The sequence below is a fragment of the Oncorhynchus clarkii genome, chromosome 13 (genome assembly GCF_045791955.1).
Source record: "Oncorhynchus clarkii lewisi isolate Uvic-CL-2024 chromosome 13, UVic_Ocla_1.0, whole genome shotgun sequence".
Taxonomy (NCBI): Eukaryota; Metazoa; Chordata; class Actinopteri; order Salmoniformes; family Salmonidae; genus Oncorhynchus; species Oncorhynchus clarkii.
This window is the reverse complement of record NC_092159.1, coordinates 31635067-31652555: the sequence shown is the minus strand read 5'-3', so window position 1 is coordinate 31652555 and position 17489 is coordinate 31635067. Positions and strand designations below refer to the sequence as shown.

Below are 17489 nucleotides of genomic sequence, written 5' to 3'. Positions count from 1 at the left end.
TACCGGAGAGCAATCAAGATGGGACGACAAAGACAGTTGATTTGTGCCAAAAATGCAGAACATCTTTTTACAAACAGACATGCCCTTCACAACAACTTTGCGAATGTGATTTGACCATCCAGTGTTATACCTAGGAATTTAGCTTCCTGAACGACATGAAATCGCAAAACTTGTGCACCACATCACACAATCGGCCTCTAGGCCACCATAATTACTCCATTCTTCAACTGGTCATTCAGTACAGTACCGTTTCCGCTGAACAGCATGCTGTCATACTGAGTTGCACCCCTGAACAATATGCACTGCAGTTAATAAACAATATGGGTGTGGCCATTTGAAATCTCACTATGCAGTACAGTACCGTTTCCGTAGGTAACTGTTGATATAAAGCCACTTAACAGGCACAAGTTCAATCACATTCAAAGAATAAAAGAGACAGGAAACTTTTTCTGGGGACAGGCTTGAAGCCTAGCAGTGCTCTGCTCTACATGTTGCAGATGTCAGAAGAGGTGCCCTACACATTCAATTTGAAGATGGCCACAGAAGGCTGGTACCAGTCTCCAGGTTCTGCAAGAGAGCAATGTAAGTAAGATTCTTTGTGATAATTAAATATCAAGTAATGTCTACATGCAAAGGTAGTCGAATACCTCCATCTGAAAAATAATCCAATACTCCCCTCAACTGGTATTTTGTAATCTTTCACAAATTCAAGAAGTACTACACTGAAACATATTCATAGAGTATAATCTATTCATCTTGCTTTAAGTTCTCTGCAGACCAGATAGGATTCCTCCCTTAGAATGCAGCTATGACACTGTTGCTTTGGTTCCGCAGTCATGAAAACTGAACTTAATCTACGACACACTGGATTCAGGAGCTAAACCTTTTTTTTTTTAAACCTTTTACTTTTTGTCCTTCAATGCTGCAGACATTTTTTGGTATCCTTCCCCAGATCTGTGCCTCGACACAATCCTGTCTCGGAGCTCTATGGATAATTCCATGGCTTGGTTTTTGCTCTGACATGTGTGTGCGCCTTTCCAAATCATGTCCAATCAATTGAATTTCACAGGTGGACTGCACTCAAGTTGTAGATAAATGGAAAAAGGATGCATCTGAGGTCAATTGAGTCTCATAGCCAAGGGTCTGAATACTTATGCAAATAATGTTTTTCTATTTGTCATAAATTTGCAAAAATGTCCAAATCTGTTTTTGTGTAGATGATTAATTTATTTGATCCATTTTAGAATAAGGCTATATCATAACAAAATGTGGGAAAAGTGAAGGGGTCTGAACTTTCAGAATGCACTGTAAATATACATATATAATATGATGCTGGAACAAACCAGGGCTTGTGAAATGTGAGTTCAAAACTTTGTCCTAATATAGCTGGGGGGAAACGTATTTCAATTAGCATAACTCTTCAAAAGAATGTTATGTATTGTTACAGATCATAGTCCCTATTAGTTATGACAAATTATATTAGCAGTCTGATAGAGAAATCTGTCCCTCGGATCCCTATCGGCTGACACTGTAGGACAGAGGAAACCAACATCTCCCGTTGAACCTCAGAATCCCTTTGGGTTGTTATGTCAAGAGCAGCTATTGGGCCACTGCTACTAGGAGGGAGAGTGGACTGGAGGAGAAACCCAGAACCATATCTGTGGGGGTGATGTCTAAACAGACTCAGAAGGAGGAGGAGTGAAGGAGTACATGGAGCAAAATGCAAAGGCTGGGGGATCAAGTTCTATCCTTCCTCTTGAGAGCTGGCCTGCGCTCATCAGTCAGTTTGGTGGTTTATCTGAACTGGCTCAGAGACGGCCTGTGATTCTACCTAATCGATTCATGTGGGTCAAGTGTTCCTCTGCATGCATTCCACACCACGTTCACGGAGCCACACTATGCTGGATTTAGGATTCACAGATCTTCATCCTCCACTCTGCAAGCTGGACTGACCCTCAAAGACAAAACAATACAGACTTGTTGAGTTTGATGATACCAATATTAACTTTGGATAAATATCAGATTTGGACAAAGCTTGAACATCCTTGCAGAGGGTTATTTTTTGTTAAACTGTTGACAGATTTTTTTAAATTAAGGTGTACTCTTACTCAAGCCAAACTCTACATGTTACCAGTGAGATCTTATATTTGTTAATAATGGCTATATGCACAATATTTCCCAAACGGCGTACAAACAGAAAAGGTACATTTACAACAAAAGGATTTTATTGGACCATTGTATAAACCCTTAAAATAGAACCAATATCCAAATTACTACAATTCAGATGAAAGATGGATTTTGTACATAAAAACAAAGGGATAATCTGCAATGTATAAAAATGTTCAAGTAAAAAAGTAAATATTAAAACAATAGCAAAGACTGATGCAAAGTCCTTCATTTGCCAGGCACTTACACTTTCTTTTTCCTTTCAGGAGAACCTTAATTCCATATGTTTTGGTTCAATAAATGACAAATGAACTCTTCCACACAAATCCTCAAATGCCTTGCACATAAAACAATTATATCAAAGAAGCTTAGTACCTTTCTATACAGTGAAAACATACAAAACAGGACCTTGAAAATAAGTTAACAGGTCTCCAAAACAATCCTTCTAGAATACAAAAAGGTATAGTTGTGATCAGTGCATGTTGTAAACATGAATACAAAGCACTACAAAGAAAGGTTTCTCCCACTGATTGGAAAAGCTCAGGTCGCGATAGGATTGGATGAATGATGGGCAAATGGAGCAGTAACATTCAGACATCTTTGATAGGAGTACAAAACTGTCCATGACAGGATGGCCTATAGCTAGCCTACAATGCTACAGCTCAGATGATCTGTTACCTTTACTCAAATAGCATGTTGAAGCTAATTCATATACTGTCATGACTATACTTTAAATAGATGTACCTTCAAGGCAAGGAAAACTAGTGTTGTGAGCGTTGATTCCATCCACACTCCAGCTAAACGCCACACAAGTGTAATAATGCCATCGCTGGCCCTTCACCTTGTTCTGATCATATCTAACAGGGTGAGACACATTCGATTTTTACACCTGAAGAGGTTGTACCTTAATGTCCCGTTTGGCTCTGGGCAGAAAATGTCCCTTCTGTCTTGTCCATTCGCAAACATGAGCAACAGAAAATATCCAATTGGGGTGAAAACCGTGCCAACATTAACTGTCATTAGTTTCTAGATTAAATGTTATAGACACCATTTGACCTAAGGCACAATATAAGTCCTCATTGTAAAAAAAAATCATTTTAATCCATAGAGACGTGAAGGAGAAGCTCGTCGGATGTTGATCTCTTCTCGGCTGGGTCCTCATTTGGGACCCAAGGTCCTTGTTGTTAAGAGACTCTTTCTGCTCTTGCAGACGCTAACTACAGAGGCCAACAAGGCAGAGTAGAATAGTCCTGGAGTGCGAGACACAAATTCAAAAAGGCCAAAACATGCATGCTCACGCACACATGCCAACACCTCTATACGTCCTTCACATACACACTGATCCACCGGTTTTGTGTGTGTATGGACTTAATCACATTTGTACACAACTGCTCTCACACACACACACACTTGTCACCTCCCCCCATTCCTAACACATTCATACCCTCACACACACACAGTGCACCTGGGCCATGTGTGTGTTACACCTTGCTCTCGGAGGGCAGTTCGCTGAGGGCAGAGACGATGTCGCTAAAGCAGGAGCGGTCCTTGGGGCTGGGGGCCCAACAGCGAGTCATCAGCTTGTACACCCGGGAAGGACAGCCCTGGGGCAGGGGCAGCTTCCCCCGGCCCTCTCTCAGCTCTGGTAGAGGGGAAGACGTGAGAGAACAACACACATGGGGTGAGAGCGAGCAAGATGCAGGGAAAGAGGTGAAAGAAGGAGGGATAGAGAAATAAGAAGGACAGAACAGAGCAATAAACCTTAAAGGGGAATTCCACCACTTTTGAACCTTATATTCATCTCCAGCATTACCGCAATGTAAACATATGTGAAAACAGCAGGTCTATGTTTTATAAAAAATTAAAATAAAAAGTGTGTGCAACATCCTCTAGTGACATTGGTGACATCATCTGGTATGCATTGTGTGGTTTTAAACAACTATAAGCAGGCAAAGTAAAGTAACCATTAGGAGGGTGACAAAATGTGTGACACTAGAATAGTGGACTTATACCCCCATCTGGGGTAAAGTAGCATCCTTCAATAACACTCCCAAGCTCCAGTTCGACTGGCCTCACCTTCGAGGACCTTGTCGTGGTTGAGCGCAGCGTGCGGCAGCTCGCCCAGGCTAAACACCTCCCACATGAGCACGCCGAAGGACCACACGTCCGTCTTGGTGGAGTAGTCGTCCTCGAACACGGCCTCGCTTGGCAGCCAACGCAGAGGGATCCACGCCTGCCGGTAGTGATAGTACTCACTGGAGGGGGAGAGAGGACACACAGGTCAGCACCAGGACGGTAACCTCCACTTTGGGTGTTGTTTGGTAGTCTGGCCACTGGGTGTTGCCACAATTTAATCTGTCAATTCATCAAATCAAACAAATTTTATTGGTCACATTAACATGATTAGCAGATGTTAATGCGAGTGTAGCAAAATGCTTGTGCTTCTAGTTCCGACCATGCAGTAAAATCTAACAAGTAATCAGTAGTAGTCAGTATGTTGGCAGCAGCTACTCAATGTTAGTGATGTCTGATGGCCTTGAGATAGAAACTGTTTTTTTGTCTCGGTCCCAGCATTGATGCACCTGTACTGCCCTTGCCTTCTGGATGATAGCGGGGTGAACAGGCAGTGGCTCGGGTGGTTGTTGTCCTTGATAATGACCTTCCTGTGACATCAGATGGTGTCATCAGGTGGTGTAGTTTGCCCCCGGTGATGCATTGTGCAGAACTCACTACCCTCTGGAGAGCCTTGCGGTTGTGGGCGGAGCAGTTGCTGTACCAGGCGGTGATACAGCCCGACAGGATGCTCTTGATTGTGCATCTGTAAAAGTTTGAGTGTTTTTGGTGACAAGCCAAATTTCATCAGCCTAAAGGAGGTTGAAGAGGCGCTGTTGCGCCTTCTTCACCAGTTGTCTGTGTGGGTGGACCATTTCAGTTTGTCCGTGATGTGTACGCAGAAGAACTTAAAACTTTCCACCTTCTCCATTACTGTGCCGTTGATGTGGATAAGGGGTGCTCCCTCTGCTGTTTCTTGAAGTAAACGATCATCAACTTTGTTTTTGTTTGACGTTGAGTGTGACACCACACTCCGAGGGCCCTCACCTCCTCCCTGTAGGCCGTCTCATCGTTGTTGGTAATCAAGCCTACCACTGTAGTGTCGTCTGTAAACTTGATGATTGAGTTGGAGGCGTGCATGGCCACGCAGTCGTGGGTGAACAGGGAGTACAGGAGAGGGCTGATAATACACCCTTATTTTCCTACCCTCACCACCTGGGGGTGGCCCATCAGGAAGTCCAGGACCCAGTTGTGTGGATCTCGAGCTTAATGACGAGTTTGGAGGGTACTATGGTGTTAAATTTTGAGCTGTAGACGATGAACAGCATTCTTACATAGGTATTCCTCTTGTCCAGATGGGTTAGGGGAGTGTGCAGTGTGATTGCAATTGCGTCGTCTGTGAACCTTTTGGGGCGATAAGCAAATTGGAGTGGGTCTAGGGTGTCAGGTAGGGTAGAGGTGATCTGATCCTTGACTAGTCTCTCAAAGCACTTCATGATGACGGAAGTGAGTGCTACGGGGTGATAGTCGTTTAGCTCAGTTACCTTAGCTCTCTTGGGAACAGGAACAATGGTGGCCCTCTTGAAGCATGTGGGAACAGCAGACTGGGATAGGGATTGATTGAATATGTCCGTAAACACACCAGCCAGCTGGTCTGCGTATGCTCTGAGGACATGGCTAGGGATGCCGTCTGGGCCGGCAGCCTTGCGAGGGTTAACACATTTAAAATGTTTTACTCACGTTGGCTGCAGTGAAAGAGAGCCCACAGGTTTTGGAAGCGGGCCGTGTCGGTGGCACTGTATTGTCCTCAAAGCGAGCAAAAACATTTTTCTGTTTGTTTGGGAGCATGGACATCGGGGTCCGGGGACGGTTTTCTTTTTTAGTCTGTGACTGACTGTACAGTTGTGAGAATGACACAAATTAATTTTCATAAAGTCTGCTGCCTCAGTTTGTATGATGGCAATTTGCATATACTCCAGAATGTTATGAAGAGCGAACAGATGAATTGCAATTAATAGCAAAGTCCCTCTTTGCCATGCAACTGAACTGAATCACAAAAATACATTTCCACTGCATTTCTGCCCTGCCACAAAAGGACCAGCTGACATCATGTCAGTGATTCTCTCATTAACACAGGCGTGAGTGTTGACGAGGACAAGGCTGGAGATCACTCTGTCATGCTGATTAAGTTCGAATAACAGACTGGAAGCTTTAAAAGGAGGGTGGTGCTTGGAATCATTGTTCTTCCTCTGTCAACCATGGTTACCTGCAAGGAAACACGTGCCGTCATCATTGCTTTGCACAAAAAAGGCTTCACAGGCAAGGATATTCTTGCCAGTAAGATTGCACATAAATCAACCATTTATCAGATCATCAAGAACTTCAAGGAGAGCGGTTCAATTGTTGTGAAGAAGCCTTCAGGGCGCCCAAGAAAGTCCAGCAAGCGCCAGGACCGTCTTCTAAAATTGATTCAGCTGCGGGATCGGGGCACCACCAGTACAGAGCTTGCTCAGGAATGGCAGCAGGCAGGTGTGAGTGCATCTGCACGTACAATGAGGCGAAGACTTTTGGAGGATGTTCTGGTGTCAAGAAGGGCAGCAAAGAAGCCACTTCTCTCCCGGAAAAAAGCTTGCCCGGAGAAGACAAGGTGAGCGCTACCATCAGTCCTGTGTCATGCCAACAGTAAAGCTTCCTGAGACTATTCATGTGTGGGGTTGCTTCTCAGCCAAGGGAGTGGGCTCACTCACAATTTTGCCTAAGGACACAACCATGAATAAAGAATGGTACCAACACATCCTCCGAGAGCAACTCCTCCCAACCATCCAGAAACAGTTTGGTGACGAACAATGCCTTTTCCAGCATGATGGAGCACCTTGCCATAAGGCAAAAGTGATAACTAAGTGGCTCGGGGAACAAAACATAAATATTTTGGGTCCATGGCCAGGAAACTCCCCAGACCTTAATCCCATTGAGAATTTGTGGTCAATCCTCAAGAGGCGGATGGACAAACAAAAACCCACAAATTCTGACAAACTCCAAGCATTGAATAGGCTGCCATCAGTCAGGATGTGGCCCAATAGTTAATTGACAGCATGCCAGGGTGGATTGCAGGGTTCTTGAAAAAGAAGGGTCAACACAGCAAATATTGACTCTTTGCATCAACTTCATGTAATTGTCAATAAAAGCCTTTGACACTTACGAAATGCTTGTAATTATACTTCAGTATTCCATAGTAACATCTGACAAAAATATCTAAAGACACTGAAGCAGCAAACTTTGTGAAAATGAATATTTGTGTCATTCTCAAAACTTTTGGCCACAACTGTAGACCCTGCCACATACCTCTCGTGTCTCAGCCGACTCTACTTTGCCTCTATACTGACGCTTAGCTTGTTTGATTGCCTTGCGGAGGGAATAGCTACACTGTTTGAATTCGGTCATGTTTCCGGTCGCCTTGTCCTCATTAAAAGCAGTGGTTCGCGCTTTCAGTTTTGGGCGAATGCTGCCATCAATCCACGGTTTCTGGTTGGGGAAGGTTTTAATAATCACAGATGCACTAATAAACTAATAAACTCGCTAATAAACTCGCTCACTGAATCAGCGTATACATCAATGTTGTTGTTCAACGCTATCCGGAACATATCCCAATCCACGTGATCAAAGCAATTTTGAAGAGTGGAATCAAATTGGTCGGACCAGCGTTGAACAGACCTGAGCGTTTCCTGTTCTAGTTTCTGCCTACAGGCCTACAAGCAACAAAATGGAGTCATGGTCAGATTTGCCGAAAGGAGGGCGAGCTTTGTATGCGTCACGGAATTTAGAGTAACAATGATCCAGAGTTTTGCCGGCCCGGGTCACGCATTTGATATGCTGATAAAATTTAGGGAGCCTTGTTTTCAGATTAGTCTTGTTAAAGTCCCCAGCTACAATAAATGCAGTCTCAGGATATGTGGTTTCTAGTTTTACATAGAGTCCAATAAAGTTCTTTCAGGGCCGTCGAGGTGTCTGCTCATGACTGTGATTATAATCAAAAGAGAATTCTCTTGGTAGATAATGCAGTCCGCATTTGATTGTAAGGAATTCTACGTCAGCTGAACAAAAGGACTGGAGTTCCTGTATGTTGTTATGATCACACCACATCTCGTTAATCATAAGGCATACACCCTCACCCTTCTTACCAGAGAGATGTTTGTTTCTGTCGGTGCAATGCGTGAACAAACCAGGTGGCTGTACCGACTCTGATAACGTATCCTGAGGGAGCCATGTTTCCGTGAAACAGAGAATGTTACAATCTCTGATGTCTCTTTGGAAGGCAACCCTTGCTTGGATTTCGTCTACCTTGTTGTCAAGAGACTGGACATTGGCAAGTAGTATACTCGGGAGCAGTGGGCCCGTCTACGGAACCTGGCCAGAAGACCGCTCCGTCTGCCCCTTCTGCGGCGCCGTGGTTTTGGGTCACCTGCTGGGATCCGATCCATTGTCCTGGGTGGTGGACCAAACAGAGGATCCGCTTCGGGAAAGTTGTATTCCTGGTCATAATGTTGGTAAGTTGACATTGCTCTTATATCCAATAGTTTCTCCCGGCTGTATGTAATAAGACTTAAGCTTTCCTGCTAGCTACTGCCCTCATTCAATGCCATTTTGACTATGCTAGTACTTCCTGGTTTGGGGCTTATCTAAACTTATGAAGGGGAAGCTCCAGATAGCCCAGAATAAGCTGATCAGGGTAGTACTGAAGGTGAGTCCACATACTCACATAGGCAGGAGCTGCTTTCAGGAACTAAACTGGCTGCCTGTCGAGGCTACGGTGTCCCAGATTAGTGTCCTGCGCCCAGATATCTAAGTGATTACTTTCCTCGTGTTAGGGATGCACACAATCACAGCACCAGATCAGGTGTTGCTGATGTGTGCTTATACGGGTTCAGGAGTAATGCTGGGAAAAGTACTTTCTTGTATACTGGAGCCTCAGAATGGAATGAGTTGCCTCTGCCCATAAAAACAACGTCCTCTCTGGGCAGCTTTAAAAATAAAGTAAAAATATGTTTGATGTCTACTGTGCCCATATGAATAACCCCTATAATGTAACTGGAATGATGAGATTGATGTTCTTCTTCTATGTTTTTTTAAAATTATTTCACTGTCATACTGTGTTCGATCTTGTCTAGCCATCTTGTCTAGCCATCTTGTCTCAAGAGGACCACAATGGAAATAATTCCCATACTTTATTGTGCGTTATCCTCAATTTTATGCATGTATGGCTTTTTCAAGTTGTGTGTGCTTTTAAATTAAAAAAATGGTTGAATTAATAAACTCAACAGTGTAAGAAATACATTTAAAAAAAAAAAAAAATACTGCATAGTTTCCTAAGAGTGCGAAGCGAGGTGGCCATCATTTAATCAATTGTAATCTTACTCGTTGTAGACATCTTTGCTGAGCCCCAGTGCAGACACCTTGACCTGTCTCTTGGCGCTGATCAGACAGTTGCGGGTGGCTAGGTCCTTGTGGACGAAGCGCTGATTGGATAGATGCTCCATCCCCCGGGCAACCTGCAGACACACCCCCACCTGAGGGAAAGAGAGAGTGGGACATACGGAGCATTAAATCACTGTTTTCAAGCATATATGTGCCTTCAAGTGAGTTAATGCGTGCGTTTTAAGCATTTGAATGGCTTTTTTAAAATTACATCTTCTGGTTAATCTGTTTCTCCTTCTGAGTGGTCCAACAGACAGTGAAAGCCAGTGGCATGATGCAACAGGAGAGCCTTACTATAAGCACCAGCTACCAAATCCTGGCCTACTGCACTGAAGCCAACCCTAATTAAGATGCTCATTTATGCCTTTTTGTGTGTGTAAACTGACCTTCTGCTTGGTACTGAGGTGATGGGACTTGGGTTTCTCCTCCTTGTTCTTGGACATCTTGAGGTATTGCTTCAGGTCCCCCTAGGAACATATACACAGGTCTGGGGTGGATGCTAAATCATGGATGTTTTTTTTTTTAAGTACACCCGCACACGTTTTTAAATGCACTGGGGTCAGTGTGTTCGTACGTAGCTCATATTTTAAATAGTCTTTATTTGATTAAGGCATTTAACCTTAATACCTATGTATTTTAATGATGCAATTGACTGCCATGTCGGATACATAAATAAAGTGTGTGTGTGTAGGGAGTAGGGTGAAGTTAAGTTGCCCGAAGACACTGATCTTGGGTCAGTTTAGCATTTCCCCCACTAATGGTTAAGGTTTGGGGGAGGGGAAGCTGACCCTAGATCTGTACCTAGGGGAAACTTCACCCTGGAGCGTAAGCAGGTAGCTCCCTCCTTACCAATTCAGCATACTCCAGTATGAGGTAGTGAGGCTCGGCTTCTCTACACATGCCCAGTAGGCACACAAGGTTGGGGTGGCCCAGCTTGCCGAACATCTCAACCTCGCGACGGAACTCCAGGTGCAGAGTCTCGTCCCGCGTCTGCAGACTCTTCACCAGCACCACCGTCTCCTCCTCATCCTCACTGCCTCTTCCTCCTGCCGACATGATGCCCTTGGCTTTGGCCAGGAACACCTCGCCAAACTCACCTTTCCCTGTGTAGGAGAGGGGAATCAATATAATTTTATATAGCCTTTATTTATACAGGTCAACAAAGTACAAATTCTTATTTCCAATGACGACGTGTGTGTGCACATGCATGCGTTGCTCTATACCCAGAGTGGTGATGGTGGTCAGGTTGGCGCGGGGGTAGTGCCCTTTGTCGTGGCTGCTGTGGCGCTTGTTGCTGGCGCTGCTGGCCGTGGTGCCCATGTTGGTCAGTGCCACCTCCTCCTGGATCTCAGCGGTGGCCTGTCCGTTGGTCTGCACCGTGCCCCCTGTAGTGCCAGGACAAAATGGCATCCTTCAATACCGGTAACTAAACATGACTGCTTGTACATACTCCATCGTCCTCTTCTTATTTCTAGGTACAGAAAAGTTAAAGAAATACAGCCATGGAAATGAAATGAATCACTTGAAACAGTTCAATTTGAGAGCTTCAAGAGGATGTGTTTATTTTAATTAGCCATTTATTGATATCGTATTTTTTTAAATGCCGACACCAATATTGACTTTACATATTGGTGCATGTCACTAGTAATAAATGTCAACGTGTAGTTGTTGTACTGCATACTTGTAATGTTTTCAATACATTTCACACTACCAGGAAAACCAGACACTTGAATTCAACTGAATGGAATCGACTGCGAACGCTGACCGTTGAGGTGCTCTGTCTCGGCCTCCTCTCCCTCGGGGCCCTTTAGTCTCTTGGCGTTGCGTCTCTTCTTGCAGTAGAACATCAGGCCCAGGACGATGATGATGTAGGCCACGGCGGCGCCCACCGATAGGCCGATTGTCTGGATCATCTTGTATGGCGCCTTTTCGTCATCCTCCAACGAGTGGTGCACAGGCTTCTCTGTTGACACACACACAAAAAGAGTCCGTAGACGTGATGTGCTTCTCTATTGAATTAAAAAGTATTCTATTGGAGTCTACTGAATCACCATCTCAACCTCAGATGTCAAGTGGACATCTCAAGATGACACCTCTCAATTACATTCTTTCTAAATGAGACATTGCTACTATCATTACACATTCAAGCGCCAAAAGAAGTATTTACAGTTTGGGGGACTGCTTTATTTCCTCCACCTACCACAACCGTTAAAATACTTTAGACAGCTGCGTCAGGTACACAAAGTTTACTTTAGTTTTTTTCCCCTGGTGTCTTACCTACGACATAGAGCTCTGCCGAGGTGTGGCCAATATTGCAGCTGTTGCCAGCGATGCATGTGTAGCTTCCCGTGTCTTCCACACTCACGTCGTGGATGACCAGAGAACCGTTGGGCATCTTCTGAAACCTGGAGAGCAAACAGCACAGGAGTGAGGCCGTGTCTGCATTAAATTATTTTCCCTCGTTTACGCCCATTCACAGTTGATCCAGTTCTATTTCACTTCCTACCCCTTCCCCCTGGCCTTAACCCTTTAATATCAGAGGGGTCTCGAGGTATAAGCAGTGTAGTAAAAAGCACTTCCACCACATTGCATTTGCCTTATTGTATTTACCAGACAATGAAAGGTTAGGCCTAAGGGAAGGGAATTAGGACTGGCTGACAGCAATATGGCAAAGGCTAGATAAATGTTTTTTATCATGGTATGGAAGATGTCTATCAAAACACACTATCCAAACATGCTGTTTAGCGCGGTGTTCAGAACGAAAAACCCACAAATGAGAAACCAAATACTACAAAAATGACTTTGGGCCTTAACAAAACACAGAGTTGTGGTTCTCTACCTGCTCTTGCGAGGCTCCAGGAACTTGTCTTTCTTTTTCCACTGGATAAAGGGCTGGGGGTCGCCGGTGGCCTGGCAGTGCAGAATGGCTGTGTGGCCCTGGTAAACAGTGGTGTGCTCCGGCTCCATATTAAATGTTATATACACTGGGAGAGAGAGAGAGAAGGAAATAAAGAAATAGTGGAAGTGTTGGTTAAGATGGATTTAGTTGTGTTGGAGTCTAGAGACAGCTTTAGTGATGGCATTAGCACTGTTGAAATCAAATAACGTAGTTCTGCCATCTTGAGTACTGCCGTTTTTTGTTTCTAAACCTAACCCTGGAACTTAGTCAATTACTGTCACGGGCTGGCTGGAGCATACACATGTTTCACAGGTAGAAATCAATCTCTGGTTAAAAGTAGAGGACGACAACCGTTGGATCCTTGGTCTGTGTGGTGTCTGGTTGTATAGGTGGCAGGATGTGGTGTGTCTGTGACCTGCATTGGTGTGGTTGGCATTAGTGCCACTAGTGTTAGTGAAGGGATACCTGCTACGGTGAGCTGCACAGCGGCTGTGATCTGGCCCTGCAGGCTGTTGGAAGCCAGGCAGGTGTAGTTGCCCGCATCGTCCCTCGTCACCAGTGCGAAGTGGAGCACGCCGCCGGTCTGTACTACATGCTCTGGCAGCTCACTGCCATCTGCAAGGGGGGAATATTAGAGATTCAGATTCACATTTATTGTCCTACAAGTGGAGCACAGCTCACACATTAGATAGACTAAAACTATTTAGAAACCACAGCAGGAAACAAACAGTGTAACAGTTGAGAGAGCAGTCCAATATCAACCCCCTAGCCCAGGCTAATGAAATTCCATTCCTGGAGGGTCGAATACTCTTCTGGATTTTATTCTAACCTTCATGTGTCGGAGACACATGTAGAAACAAAAAAGTGTTTAAGCCCTCTAGCACCTCGATTGAATAGCCCCTCGACCCTACCCCTAAACACATACATCTACGTGTGTGTGTCTCTGAGTCCTAAGGCAGGCAAGGAGGTCCGAACACCCACCTGCTTTGGTCCACTGGATGGTGGGGATCTCGCGGCCCTTGGCGGAGCACTGCACAGTGCCCTCCTTGTCTAACTCCAGACACTGGGAGGGCTGGGGGGTGGGGGTGAACTTCAGCTTCTCTGCAGGGAGGAGACAACTGTGTTGGTGACAGAACGTGGAGTAGAGACACAAGCATACACATCTCCAAGCATACATACACACACACACACGGTTTCAATAAGGAAAATTTGGCACTGGCCAAATGACCAGGAAGAATACAGTTCAGACATTTGATACATTTACCGGTCATCCATATGCATTGGACGCGTAACCCATTAGGTCTTCCACCCACACAGCCAGCGCCATCAATAAATTAGCGATATTGGCCAAAAGAAACACTTCGATGTCCTTAAACAGCCTATAACTAATGACAAAATACTATTTATTCCTTGTGTTTCGATGTGTAGCATATGCAAAACTGAATTTCTTTATACTTGTCAGAAAGGCGACTGTGTCTGCTGTACAGGTATAGCCGTTCAGAAGGGGGATAATTTGTTCATTTTCTAACAGATTAGCGTTTATTGTAGTAGTCTGGTAGGCCTAAAACATTCTTCCTCACCTCACTATGTCGAAGTCAGTTGGAGCACCGGTGCGCACTACCTTCATATTATAGGCCTGCAGTATAATAGGCTACACAACACCAAACCTTCACAAAAACGTCTAAACTTTATTAGGGTAATATCAAAAATAAAATAAAATGGCTCAACAGAATGAAACAAAACACTTGTCCATAAAGTTTTGAACCGGCTATATTGCAGCAATTAACAAGGCAGGCCTACCGTACCTAACAAATACAAGCAATAGGCTAATGATACAGAGCACACCATTGAAAAAAAGACAGATCAAAATTACATTTAGCCAACAGAAATGCCTCAACAGAATGAAATGAAACATGTTTTGCATATTTAAAGAACTGGTTTAGATTAATAAATAGGCCTACAATAAATAAATATTTCAACATTGCATCCTACCTGAATATCAAGTTGCAGCCTGCATTTGGCCATGCCAACATTCATCTCATCTTTATCCGCTACAATATTAAAACTTGTGCATACAGGGGGCATACCCCTTGTAGCAGGAATCCAGACTACCATTTTCCCTACGTTTTTTCAGTTGGTGGCACCAACCCATGATTTAGTCACACCAAAAATGTGCACAGCATCATGCAATATAAAAAAAAATTTGTAGGCCTATCATGTTATAAAGTAATTCAGTGCTTAATTAAAAAGTTGATCATCTTTTCATGTGATTCAAAATATTTATGTCCAACCACTCCAGTGTTTGTCATGCATTTTGGGTAGAAAATTATACTATTGTTGTTATATTTTACTGTTAATATTTGATCATTTTTGGGGGTTCAAAAGAGATGACTTTGCCTGCATCTTTGTGTGATCTAATATCAGACTAATTTATTTGGGGTCAATTCACCACCTGAGTAAGTGGAAACTCAAAACGCATGCTAGTAGCCATGTATCAAATCTAACAGTACATTTAATGTCCCCAAAACACATTGCAGTTGTAGCCTACTGCCCAATGAGGCCTATGCACTCACAATGGCCAATGAGCAGCTCATGTGCTCCGTATCTCACAGCCATATCAAATATCTTAGTTGTAAAATAGTTGCTATTGAACTCAAAATTAAAAGTTTAGAAATAAAAAAGTATATCGACAGAAAGCTGAGAACATCCTCTCTCCACCTGTGACAACAGGATAGCGGTGTTTTTAAAAATGTTATACAATCAGAACACTTCATTCTCCTGGAGCATTTTTTCCCCCGGGAAAGGAACGAGTGGCTCGCTCGACACGGCAGCAGGCTCCAGCGAAACCAGTGCAGGGGCAGGAAAGCAGACACTTTCATTACAGGAATCATGAGGATAATGCACTTTACTGTTTGGAGTGAGGTAAATGAATGTGCAGCTCGCACCGATGCGACCAATATATTTTTTAAACTAAATGCTTGCAGTCTGGAGCCATGCCTTCTAACTTTCGTTTTACTACAATGAAAAAGGCCCAAATCTTCATAATCAACAGTAGCCTAAGCCAAGGCTCCTATCTCTCTCCTCAGCGGGGCAGCCCCAGGCACTTTGGCCGGCTCCAATTCTATTTATCGGAATTTCACTTAATTTGAAATCGACCAAAAGCTGGCAATTACCAGCTAATGGAAACCCTGAAATACACATATATAACATGGCACTCCCACACACAAAGTTCTTTCTCTCGCTCACATACATACACACAGGGCACACCACAAACACATTATGGCACTACCAACCACTTGCATGCTGTCTCTCTCTCTTACAAACTCACACCTACGCATGTGCGCGCAGACACACACTCACCAAGAACGAAGACCCTGGCCCGGCCCTCCACCCTCCCAGCCTCCGTCTGGCTCCGACACATGTACAGGTGGTTATCGTACACCTCCACGCTGTTGATCCTCAGGGTCCCGTTGGGGTACAGCTTAAAGCGAATGTCCTACAGTCAAAAGATAAATGGGTTAACGATAGGTTTCATAGAAATGAAAGTTACAGATTGCACCTTCATGCATATTTATAGTTCTGGGCATAAAAAAGTTCATCTGTATTGCAGCACAGCTTCATAGTTAATGTAAATGCACCGGCAGGGGCCTATTTGAGAAATGCATTTCATTACATGGATTATCGTTTGACGATTCTTAAATGAACTTGATACTGCAAGAGAGAATATCACACTCACAATGTCCAGAACCGTGTGTAAATATAAGTATATACACTCAGTGTACCAAACATAACATATTGAGCTGCAACTCAGAACAGTCTCAATTCATCGGGGGCGTTGACGACAAGGTGCCGGAAGCGTTCCACGGGGAGGCTGGCCCATGTTGACTCCTGTGATTCCCACAGCTGTGTCAAGTTGGCTGCATGTCCTTTTAAATATTTTGTCTTACGCATTTACCCTCTGAATGGAACGCGCACACAATCTACATCTCAAGGCTTAAAAGTACTTATTTAACCTGTCTCTTCCCCTTCATCTACACTGACTTAAGTCAATTTAACAAGTGACTTCAATACAGGATCATAGATTTCACCTGGATTTAACTGGTCAATCCATGTCATGGAAAGAGCAGGTGGTCCTAATGTTTAGTACACTCGGCGTGTAGTAATTCTTAGTGTATATTCCCACTTCTTTTCAGAATGACCAGGACACAGTTCGGACCACAGGACTGACCTCGGCGGTGATGGGGATGAAGTTGCGGTACCAGGTAACCTCGGGATGGGGCGTGGCGCGGGTGTGGCAATGCAGGTACCCAGGGAGGCCCTCCTCCAGTTGGCTGTCCTCTGGCTTCGTCACCCACTCCGGAGGGGCTAGGGGATACACACATTTAGCATCTCTTAAAAAGTAGTGTCTACACCCAATACATTTCAGCAGGTGCAGGTCACAACAAATGCCACAATCCTGGAGAGCCACAGTCCTTCAGAGTTCTGTCCAACTCCCACCTCAGCAGTGAAATACCTGAGTTGTGTTCATTAGGGCACACTGTAGAAAAATTGTGGATGTGAAACCAGACCAGCTTGGCATGGCTCAGTAGTATGAAAAGCCTTTAGGGTCTTGAGGTCTATACTCACTGGCCACGGTGACGGTCAGCTCCTGCCTCCTGATACCGGCCTTGTTCTGGCCCACGCAGGTATACAGTCCAGAGTCTTCCCCCTGGGTGGGGCTGAAGACCAGCTCCAGTCCGTCCTGGTAGACCCTGCCCTCTGAGGGGACGCGTTCCCCGCCCCGCTCCCACCACACATCGGGCTCCGGGTGGCCGCGAGGGGGGCGGCAGGACACCCTCTCCAGGGAGTTTGCCGAGAAGACCCGGGTCTGGCTGGGGCCCATCTCCTCGATCTCTGTAAG

At 44.6% G+C, this 17489-nt stretch overlaps 1 protein-coding gene across 1 annotated transcript in view; it reads right to left on the bottom strand.

Moving 5' to 3' along the window:
* Positions 1 to 2207: 2207 nt before the first annotated feature.
* LOC139364525 (inactive tyrosine-protein kinase 7-like) overlaps positions 2208 to 17489 on the bottom strand; it is a 40242-nt gene continuing 24960 nt past the window's right edge. Inside the window, exons 7-20 of the mRNA XM_071101318.1 lie at positions 17216 to 17482; positions 16818 to 16954; positions 15950 to 16085; positions 13571 to 13690; positions 13055 to 13204; positions 12530 to 12674; positions 11968 to 12095; positions 11456 to 11653; positions 10914 to 11075; positions 10540 to 10793; positions 10077 to 10157; positions 9631 to 9782; positions 4243 to 4421; positions 2208 to 3808 (exon numbers count right to left, since the gene is read on the bottom strand). Coding sequence (XP_070957419.1) covers positions 3648 to 3808; positions 4243 to 4421; positions 9631 to 9782; positions 10077 to 10157; positions 10540 to 10793; positions 10914 to 11075; positions 11456 to 11653; positions 11968 to 12095; positions 12530 to 12674; positions 13055 to 13204; positions 13571 to 13690; positions 15950 to 16085; positions 16818 to 16954; positions 17216 to 17482 — 2270 coding nt within the window. The 3' untranslated portion in view covers positions 2208 to 3647. The remainder of the gene's footprint in view (positions 3809 to 4242; positions 4422 to 9630; positions 9783 to 10076; positions 10158 to 10539; positions 10794 to 10913; positions 11076 to 11455; positions 11654 to 11967; positions 12096 to 12529; positions 12675 to 13054; positions 13205 to 13570; positions 13691 to 15949; positions 16086 to 16817; positions 16955 to 17215; positions 17483 to 17489) is intronic.